General features: G+C 32.9%; 1 protein-coding gene across 1 annotated transcript; it reads left to right on the top strand.

The window, feature by feature from the left end:
- Window positions 1-1,935: 1,935 nt before the first annotated feature.
- On the top strand, window positions 1,936-10,056 carry LOC101496102 (S-formylglutathione hydrolase-like). Its single transcript, XM_004497990.4, has 6 exons — window positions 1,936-2,320; window positions 2,414-2,461; window positions 4,231-4,427; window positions 9,195-9,293; window positions 9,378-9,443; window positions 9,702-10,056. Exons 1-6 carry the CDS (start codon window positions 2,038-2,040, stop codon window positions 9,882-9,884), a joined length of 876 nt encoding a protein of 291 aa, XP_004498047.1. The 5' UTR covers window positions 1,936-2,037; the 3' UTR covers window positions 9,885-10,056.
- Window positions 10,057-10,700: the final 644 nt, after the last annotated feature.

The following is a 10,700-nucleotide window of genomic DNA, read 5'->3' as shown; positions in this document are numbered from 1 at the left end:
TAAATCATAATACCAAAAATAACTACAATAAAAAAATTACACTTCATCGACATTTTAAAAAATAACTTTATTTTAATTTTAGTATAAATTTTACAATTTAAATATTTTACTAGTACTTTTTTTTAACAAATCTTACTAATATTAAGGTTTAAAAGTAATATTATACCCAATTTTAAAAATAGTATATTCTACATTCTAAAATAAAATATTAAGTCTAATAATATTTTATAACCACATATTTTTGTAATAATAATTATATAAATTACTAATCTATATTTAAAATACATTACATGCTAATTTTATGTCGGATAGTGTTTGACTTGAAGCATACAAACAACTAACAACTTTTCACAATAAACACAATAACTCCACTGTTAAAATAAAAATTAAATAATATTCATTAAATAAATAATTTCAAATAAAAAATAACATTAAAAAACTAAATATAAAATAAAAACTTACCGAAATTCAAGAGAAAAGGTAGAAAGAAAAGTTGGAGAAAAAATATTTGTAGAGAGAAGGTGGAGAGAAAATTTAGAGAAAATGTAGAGATAAAATTAAAGAGAAGGTAGAAATGAAAAATGAGAGGAGGAGTGAAATTTATAGGAGAACACTGAGCCTTTGTGGCGGTCTAAGCCGTAAAAAACAACTGCCTTTGTGGCAGCCTAGGCAATACAAAATGGCTTCCTTTGTGGCGACCTTTACTCATAAAAGTGTAATTTTGTGGCTGAAAAAGCCCTCACACCGGACTAAAATTTCAGCTGGATTTTGTGACGATCTAAGCCCTCACAATGCTCCAACGTTGTGATTTTGTGAGAGCTTAGACTACCACAAAATCTTGCTGAAATTTTAGTCATTGTTAGAACTTTTTCAACCACAAATAACAATCAATTTAAATTTTAGTATTTGTCAGAGCTTTTTCGATCAGTAATTTGTAAGGGTTTTTTCCGGTCACAAAATATTTTTTAAGTTAACAACAAAATGAATGTTTTCTTGTAGTGATCACCGTATACAACTAAAGAATATAATATATTCAATGGTAACACCTGCAGTCTCTTAACTTAATTTTTTAGTTAACGTTTTAGTCATTTATATATTTTTTCTTCTGATTTAGTCCTTTATTTTAATTTTAGGCTTAATTGCAGTTTTGTTCCCCCTATTTTAGCTGATTCGTAAAAGTAGTCCTCCTATTTTGTTTCTCCCCAGTTTTGGTCCCTCAAACAGAATTTTGGTCAAAAACTTGATGAAATTTCATTTTTTTTTGCATTTATTTAAGTCACATCATGCCTCAAAATCTCATTTGCAACAATTGTACCTGGAATCTATGATTATAAATTGTGTAGTACGACTTTAAAAAATGAAATTTCATTAAGTTTTTGACCAAAATTCTGTTTGGGGACAAAAACTGGGGCGAAATTAAATGGGGGGGTCTACTTTTGCGATTCAGCTAAAATAGGAGGACCAAAACTGCAATTAAGCCTTAATTTTAAGTGACAATTTGATCTTTTATATTTTAAAATGACAACAATGTTATCTTTTTTTTACAAAACTTTATCAAAATTTTCAAACAAAACCCATAAAATTAATTATCATTTTCAATAAAATACAAATTTCATCAAATTCATAATTTAAATCTTTAAATAAATTTATATTTTCATTCTTTATTTGCTAAAAAATTCATTTATATACTATAACGCTTCACATTCTTTCGATTTCATCCCTTTTTATTTTAAAAGACTCTTAAAACTTAAATTAAAAAGTAGTTTGAAGAATAAAATTGTTATTTTAGTTACGTCAAGAAAATTAAATTAAGTTAATTAACATTCTCAATTAGTATACTTGCAATCATTTTTGTTTTATATTAATCCAGAGGGAGTATTCATTTAAAGAATCGGTAAAGATACTTAAGAAAAAAAAAATAACCCGGTTTGGTTGGGAGACGGGGTGAATAGTGTGTAGGGTGTATGATATAAGTTGGAAGTGGATACAGAGAGAGTGAGAGGGTTAGAGTGAGAAAGTGTAGAGAGAGAAGAAGAAATGGGAGACGCAGTGACGGAGTTGAGTAGCTCGAAGATGTTTGGAGGTTACAATAAGAGATACAAACATTACAGCAATACCCTTGGTTGTTCAATGAACTTCCACATTTACTTTCCTACTTCTCCTTCTGACTCTCATGATTCTAAGACCAAAGTACTATTCCCTGTTCTCTATTGGCTCTCCGGTCTCACTTGCACCGACGAGAATTTCATTTTCAAGTCAGGTGCTCAACGCGCCGCTTCCCAACAAGGCGTTGCATTGATCGTCCCCGACACTTCTCCAAGTAATATTACATTATTATTTTTATTTTATTTTATAAATTTCTCGGTTATTCCTTCTAATTCGTGATTCATTCATCATTCAATCACTTCAACAGGAGGCTTGAATATTGATGGAGAAGCCGATTCTTGGGACTTTGGTCTAGGTATATTTCTATCTATCTATCTATCTATCTATCTATCTATCTATCTTTTCCTTCCATATCTTTTTCCCAATTTGTATCTCTTTCTCATTCTCTTAAAAAACACTATATCAAATAAGGTGGAAGATTTCTCTCACTTTTCCTCTCCTCCTCTCTTTCCAAAGGGAGACTTAATGTTTGTTGAAGGTATTTGGTTTAGGTAAGGAAGAGGGATAAGAGAGAAAGATGACACACTAGTTTACTGCATAAATGATTCATAGATAATATTCACGATGTTGATACTACTAGTACGTGCCCACTCCCACAAAAATTATGAGACAAGTGACATTAATATTCTAACATTCCCTCAAGCTAAAGTCTATTAAGCTTGCCATAAGTAGAAAACCAACAAGAATGAGACAAATTATGTCACAAAGTAATTGTCTATTATAAATGTTCAAAGTTGCATTTCCTATGTTATTTACTTCCTGGGTTTCAGCGTTCTTTCAAACAGATTTACTGAGGCATTTGGAAATCCTTGTTCAACTATATCACTTATTAGCAACTATTGAGTCTAGGAAAATCAGACTTGTACAAAAATACTTGTTGGGACTTATATGAAATGCAAGTTTTGCAAGACGTGTGCTAGTACTAAATTGAAGATCTTACTATGACACAAGTTATACAATTTACCTTGGGTTAGATCTATTGTGCAAAGTGATAGAGAAACAGATGGACACGTAAATCATGTGAGGGACTAAACCTAGCTAGTTGAGTTAAGGCATTATTTGTGATTAAAATGTGCTACTTAAGCTCAAAGAAAATTTTATTGCATAACTATAAAACAATTGATGTGTTATGGTATTGTACGTTGTTACGGGGACCTACACCATACAAGAATAGATCTAGATTAATAGTGTATAGGCAAAATTGCACCGGAGCTCCTTTATCTTATTATTTTTTATAATGGCTAATGTTAATACTTAGTATTGTTAGTATTTTACTGAGGGTGAAGATCAAACCCACGACCTCCTTATCACTCCACTCCCTAACTCCCCTATCCCAACCACCAAGCCAATCTTATATCCTCCACTCTTTTATCTATATACGTATAACACAATCCTTTATCTTTTTTTTCTTTTCCATTTCATCCCTTTATTTCTTAGTTGTGGAGAGACACCGATAACTCTTTTAGAAAGTATTAAAATAGGCTTAGATAGATCTAAATGACATTTGTGAAGACTCAATTCATAATAGAACATAGTTGCATTTTTTGATCCAAAGAGCTGATCGCACGTGATAGGGAGGATATTTTATGTTGTTAGAGAGGAATTTAGAAAATAAAATAAAAGAATTCCACACTTGCATTCTCCACCTAGCATGTGAAATTTGAATTTAAACACAAATCTTCAGTTAATCAAATATCTAAACAAAGGCTTTACCATGAAGTTCCAATGGATGATGAAGCTTGTTGTCGTAGTACACAAGCAGCCTACAAACTCACCAAGTACAGTTTCACTTGGATGAGAGTACTCACGAGTCATAGGTGTGAAGGAACGACACAGATGACAAGTTGTTTTACCTGCCCCTGAATTTTATCTTATTCGCAATACCTTTGCTTCATTCCCCAATTTTTTATAGGAAAAAATAGTCATTTCTGTTCGGAAGATATTGATATTTTGTGCAGTTAGTCTATTAGTTATGTTGTGTAGCTAAAATTACCTTGAGATGTGCAATATACATTTTTCTTTGCAGAAGATATCTTAGTTGCATATTTACATTTGTTGGAACAGGTGCAGGATTTTATCTCAATGCTACACAAGAGAAATGGAAGAATTGGCGTATGTATGATTATGTTGTCAAGGAATTGCCAAAGCTTCTAAGTGATAACTTTCCACAGCTTGACACATCAAAAGCTTCTATATTTGGTCATTCTATGGGTGGGCATGGTGCACTAACTATCTACCTGAAAAATCTGGATAAATACAAGGTATTTATCGTATGGAAACCAAAAACTTCTCATTTCAATATAGCCGAAGGTGTTACTTGGAAAACCTTGGCAATGTTCTTAAAATTATTGTTCGTTATGCTGTTGAAATAACTGATTATTTGTTATTAATTGCTTTCCCTGACTGAGATACTTCACATCAATATATGGTTGCACTGCAAGTTGACTGCCTTAGTATTATGTGTGAATGTATTTTCATTCCTACCAATCTCAATCGCGTTACAACAGTTTGATAAATATTCCATGATGTATAAGTTTTGTGATTTCAGATATTTTTTAGGAAACTTCGAAGTCTTGATGAGTATAAAGCTTACCTTGTAAATTAAACCTTTTGTATCCAATCTAATTGTTGAAAGATAATCTCTGAAAACGAAAGATGTTCATTAGAGGTCATGTTTCCCTGATTGAATTTTTGGTACAAGTAATGTATTTATGTTTTGTTTCTTTGGATACCGTAATAGAATTTTCTCATTCCATTAATTTCGGTTATTTTTGGGAGGTTTTGAGTGTGTGGATAGTTAATACTTGAGTGTGTGGATAGTTTTAAAGCTTACCTTGTAAATTAAACCTTTTGTATCCAATCTAATTGTTGAAAGATAATCTCTGAAAACGAAAGATGTTCATTAGAGGTCATGTTTCCCTGATTGAATTTTGGGTACAAGTAATGTATTTATCTTTTGTTTCTTTGGATACCTTAATAGAATTTTCTCATTCCATTAATTTCGGTTATGTTTGGGAGGTTTTGAGTGTGTGGATAGTTAATACTTGGAACTTATTGTTTGTTGCCGGATCTTTATTAAAACAACAGCAAATGAATAATGCTGACTATATGACTGTATGGAAGCCACAAAACTTGGGTGCTTCAAGAATTGAAACCCTGTTATGTTGTTACTTGAATATTGAATATATAATATATATATAGGGGGCATATCAAGTGAAAACACTATTTTATTGCAAGAGATGAGAGGAAGAAATAGCAACCATTTGATTACAATGAACGGTTCAGATATTTCAAGAATTAGGGAAATATATTTTATTGAATTGAAATATCAAGTATGCTAACAATACATCAGATATATATATACAAGATTACTATAGAACCAAATCCCTATTAGTACTCCTATAGAACCAAATCCCTATTAGTACTCTATAGAACCAAATCCCTAAAACAGAAACAGATTTTGACATGGTTTTCTAATTTTAAGCAATTCACGTGCATTATCTGTTGTCTTGTTCCTCGCAGTTTTGCTACCACGTTCATCCTTTTTTTTCCCTTTCATGCCCGTTGATGGTCACCAACACTTGCATATTGGTTTATCTTATTGTCTGTTGATGGTGGCATTTTTTCCCTCTCACCTATGTTGGTTTATACACTCTTTGCATCTGCATTGCTTGTTCTTAAATTTTGTTTTGCTTAAATATAATTGCAATACGTTGAACCAGTAGAGATATAATTAGAGCCTTGTGAAATTGTGAAGCTTGCCAAGAAAAAGAAACAGTTAATCTTCTTAGGTGCAAAATCCCGTGTCTATTGTCAAATATGTGGAGAATAATTATTAGATTTCATGGAAACTAAAAATATAACCAGATGTAGGTCACCATGAAATAAAAAATCCCTCTTCCTGTTTCGCTTGGGAACCTCTCCTCTTCCCTAATGCTCTATCGATTGGCATTGGTGTCCGAAATTTTATCTACCAGTCAGTCTATTTTTCTATTCTTCAATCTTTTTCCGTCGATTTACTGTCTCCTTGGTTTTGCTCCACCGTCAGCGATTTTAGGCAAGATAACTACAATGGATATCAAACCCATTTTGTGGAATGTTTTTCGCCTCTTTCCTCTAGGTAACGTGTGTGAGATCAGAGAAGTCATTATACAATCACGTTAGGTTTAAGTGGAATTGATATCTCAAGCGTTCTGTAAAAATATGTTATTTGTGTATTTCTTGTGTCTCTAATGAGATCACACACCTTATTTATAATGATGCTGCAATAATTATATTCAATGTCTAGGAAATTGTATTGACTAGGACTACTAACAATTAGCCTAGGATGTTGCACAACTAAAGAATAATTAAAACATACACTGAATTTTAACACTCCCCCTCAAGCTAAAGCTTATTATGCTTTAAGCTTGTTACATCAAAACATTTTATTACAAAAAAAAAAAAAAAATGAAACTAAGTTTGACAATTCTTGGACTAGTTTGAAAAGAGAAGGCACCATTAATGATTCATGTGTGAAAGAGTCACCATTGAATTGATTATCGGTGGGAATAAAACGCGCCACTAATATGATTCATATGTGAATAGAGTCACCACTGGATTGATGGTCAGTAGGAATAAAATGCGTCACTAATATGATTCATATGTGGGAATAGAGTCACCACCGGGTTGATCGTCGGTGGGAATAAAATGATTGCCTGAGCAAATGGTACCTTGTCCTTGAAACTAAGTTCTCAAAACAGGAAGTACAATGCAGAACAAAGAGTCGAAAAATGAGGTTGCTGAAAAATCACCACATCATGAAAAGACCTGCAGAAGGGGGCCGGAGACAGGTGCATTCTCACGCATGAATTTGGTGGAGGCGCGTGGGAGCCATACATAGAGAAGACGGACGCGCGTGACAGTGTGTGCAATGTTGGTTGGCAACGGGAGAAGCACCGTCGTGCTCGCCGGAGGATTGCACTACGGGTGTTTGTTGGTTTTAGATGCGCACTAGAAAAGAGGCAGCTGGTGTTGGCACAACTGTAATAGAGTAAAAAGAAAAACAAAACAATGACAGCTGGTGTAAAGTACAACTGTGTTTGAAAGAAGAAAAAATAAGTCACTGGAAAAACACATAGTGAAGGCGGTGCTTTTGAGGCCAGCTGTAGCGCCGTGGCTGGTTGCTAGAAAGGCAACCGGAGTTGATGGTGATAGACGACTGTATGAAGCCAAAAAGAAAATTGAAAGACTTAAAAATGTGGTGTTGCAGGCGGCTGAAGCACAAAGACGGGTCACAAAATCAGAACCTGCTCTGATACCATGTAAAAGTATGTTAATTGTGTATTTCTTGTGTCTCTAATGAGATCACACACCTTATTTATAATGATGCTGCAATAATTACATTCAATGTCTAGAAAATTGTATTAACTAGGACTACTAACAATTAGCCTAGGATGTTGCACAATCAAGGAATAATTAAAACATACACTAAATTTTAACACATTAATTATAATCAAACAGTTGCTATTTCTTCCTCTTCTCTCCCACAATAAGACAGTGCTCTCACTTGTTATGTCCCTTATATATATATATATATATATAGATTTAGCTATAGATATGATAGGTTCTTTTTCCACCCTCTAATGTCCTCCGGATTGGCCCATCCGGAGGTGTATTTTGGGGGCTTTTGAGAACATAAGGGGTGGGAAAAGAAGCTATCCATGGATATAGATATACATTTTCAGGTTATGGATATATAGAAAGAGTTAGTGGGTAAGTGTTGGAGTTTTTAAATGTATCTTTGTTAAAATCCTCTGTTACCATTCAGGGGACATAGGTGGTGTTACTGTTCTTTGGAAGGGTATATTATTGAAGTTCATCAATAGCCTTGTTTTCTTTTTTTTTCTTTTTAGTTTCATGGTATAGTGATTGCAGTACGATTTCACATGTTTTCTTAAAGGTGGGTAAGGACTTGCCTTAGAGTGCTGGTGGTGACTTTCTATATGTGGATGTTGCCTCCTATTCCTATCATCTTTCTTCTCTGCACCAATTCTTAATTCTAAGCTAGGATAGGAGTAGGACATGCATTTGGAACTTCCATTTCTTAAGGTGATCTTTGATCTATAAAAGCTTCTGAATAAGAATTGTTGTGCAACAAAAGGTTTTTCTATATCAGTAGGTTTGTACCTAGGGTCAACACCAAGTCTGTGTTTCTTACCTTATGTAGGTGGATGTACTTATTAGACCCATTTAAGAGCTAGTGCCTATGCTTTATACTGATGAAATAGTTCTATTTGATGATTTTAGGAGTTGTTTTAATTTCTAAGTCGAAGCTTGTAAAGAAACACCATAATTAGATTACGATAGAGCATGAAATGCAATCTTCTTACATTAAAAAAAATGTCCTGGAGCTAAAAACTGGGGATTGCTCATTGCTGCATACCACAACTTGCAATGTTAAGCTATCTCATATCCACCTTACAAGGTTATGGGAATGCAACACTGACGATTTGAGTTGGGTGGATGAAATAAAGAATGATTCAATATAATTTATGATTGTAAGATGGCTAACATTCTGAAAATAAAGCTTGATCCGTTATAACCATAAGTCCTGCAATGCTTTGAGCAGTATACTGCCAGTAAGAGTAAAAAATAGGTGTGGTGGAGATGGGAATGTTGAGGCAGGATAAATGGACATACAAGACTTTAAAATGAATATATTCATCCCAGAGAAGGTTGGAGTAGCAGTGTAGCACTTGTTGACGAGAGGATATGCACTCATTTCATTTATAGTTTATTGTTCAATATGCATGCAATTAGAGCTGCAATTTGCACATAAATTTTGTATTCATAACTCTTTAAGATTGTTGCAAGTTAGAACCAAATATATCATTCTTCTGGTGATATTTTTGGAGCTCGTAGAAGTCTATTATCGAAGACAACAAATAGGACTCTACCTTGTTATTTTTATTATAGTATACTGTAGTTCTTATTTGGAATTATAACTTAATTTTATTCTTCTGTGGTTTCTTGCATTATTGTTACAGTCAGTTTCGGCCTTCGCACCAATAGCAAATCCTACAAATTGTCCTTGGGGACAGAAGGCATTCACTAATTATCTATGTGGCAATAAATCTGATTGGGAGGTAAACTAGAGGGGAAACTAACACGTTTGATTTAGTTATAAAGTCTTGATATATTTCATAATAATAAGCTGTTGAGAAATGCAGGAATACGACGCCACACATTTGGTAAAGAAGTATCCCAATGTATCTACCACTATTTTGATTGATCAGGTACAAGATCATGTGATTTTTATGTATTTACTTTATTTTAATCGCTAACGGTATAAAAGTGAGCCACAGAATCTTAGCTGCTACCTTCCTTTCAGATTTTATTGAATTTGTATTTGAGATTGAAAACAAGTTGAATAAATCAAAATGATATAGGCCAAATATAATGCTGTTTGTCACAGAGAAAGGTTTCAAGTTATTACAAAGATGCTCCTATACTCTTGAATTCTTGATGCTTCTTATTATTGCTCCAATTTTCAGGGGGAAGATGACAAATTTCTGTCTGATCAACTGCTGCCTCACAAGTTCGAAGAGGCATGCAAGAATGGAAATGTTCCGTTGTCGTTACGTTTTCAACCTGGTTATGATCACTCCTACAATTTTATTGCCACCTTCATTGATGATCACATCCAGCATCATGCTCAAGCTCTTAGGCTGAATTAAGTTGTGTGCACTCTGATGATCTAGAACTGTTCTGTTAAACTTTACTGCATCTACTCATTCTATTTACTTGTCAGTTGTGATACTTTGGTTTGTATTTGACTATGGATATGGAGTGGAACTTCATTCATGTCTTCATGCCGGTTCAAAACTAATCCATGTCTATTACCGGTAATTATTTCTTCATAGAAGATTATTGTAGGTTATAGATATTATAGAATAGATCAATAATTCATTTTTATTTAAATATTACAATTATAATATATGATGATAACATAAAGATTAAATAATTATTTAATAAATGTAGTGTTAAAACTAAGTTAAAAGGAGTGGGATCAAGTTGAGTGAAAAATATTACCATTATTTTTTGTTAATTAACTTGTGCGCCTAAAGGGGTGCGCACTAGAATCCAGCTATAGTGCACTGTTTATAAAAGTATTATAGTCTGTTTGATTCTTCTTAAAATATGTTTGTTCAGTTTTTTATTAAATTATAAATTTGTTTGCAAAACTTACAGAACTGTTTCTTATTTTTATAGATCGTCTGGAAACATTATTTAAATAACATTATAAGATGATTGTTGTAACACCCCGATTTTTAACAGCGCAAATGTATTTTTTTTTTCAAATAAATTCATAATAACAAAGAAATAAATAAGGAAATACTTTTGGATAAATATTTAAGTCGTAACACAACGACAAATAAGTTAACAGAATTTACAAGCAGCGGAATAGTTTTTGAAATACGAATCCAAAGTATTTACACTTCAAAAAGTGGTACATGAACTCTATTATAATAAAATGTCAAACAGACAATATT

Source organism: Cicer arietinum, chromosome 4 (genome assembly GCF_000331145.2).
Source record: "Cicer arietinum cultivar CDC Frontier isolate Library 1 chromosome 4, Cicar.CDCFrontier_v2.0, whole genome shotgun sequence".
In the NCBI taxonomy this organism is placed as follows: Eukaryota; Viridiplantae; Streptophyta; class Magnoliopsida; order Fabales; family Fabaceae; genus Cicer; species Cicer arietinum.
The sequence above is the reverse complement of the archived record's forward strand: the minus strand, read 5'-3'. Positions and strand labels throughout refer to the sequence as shown.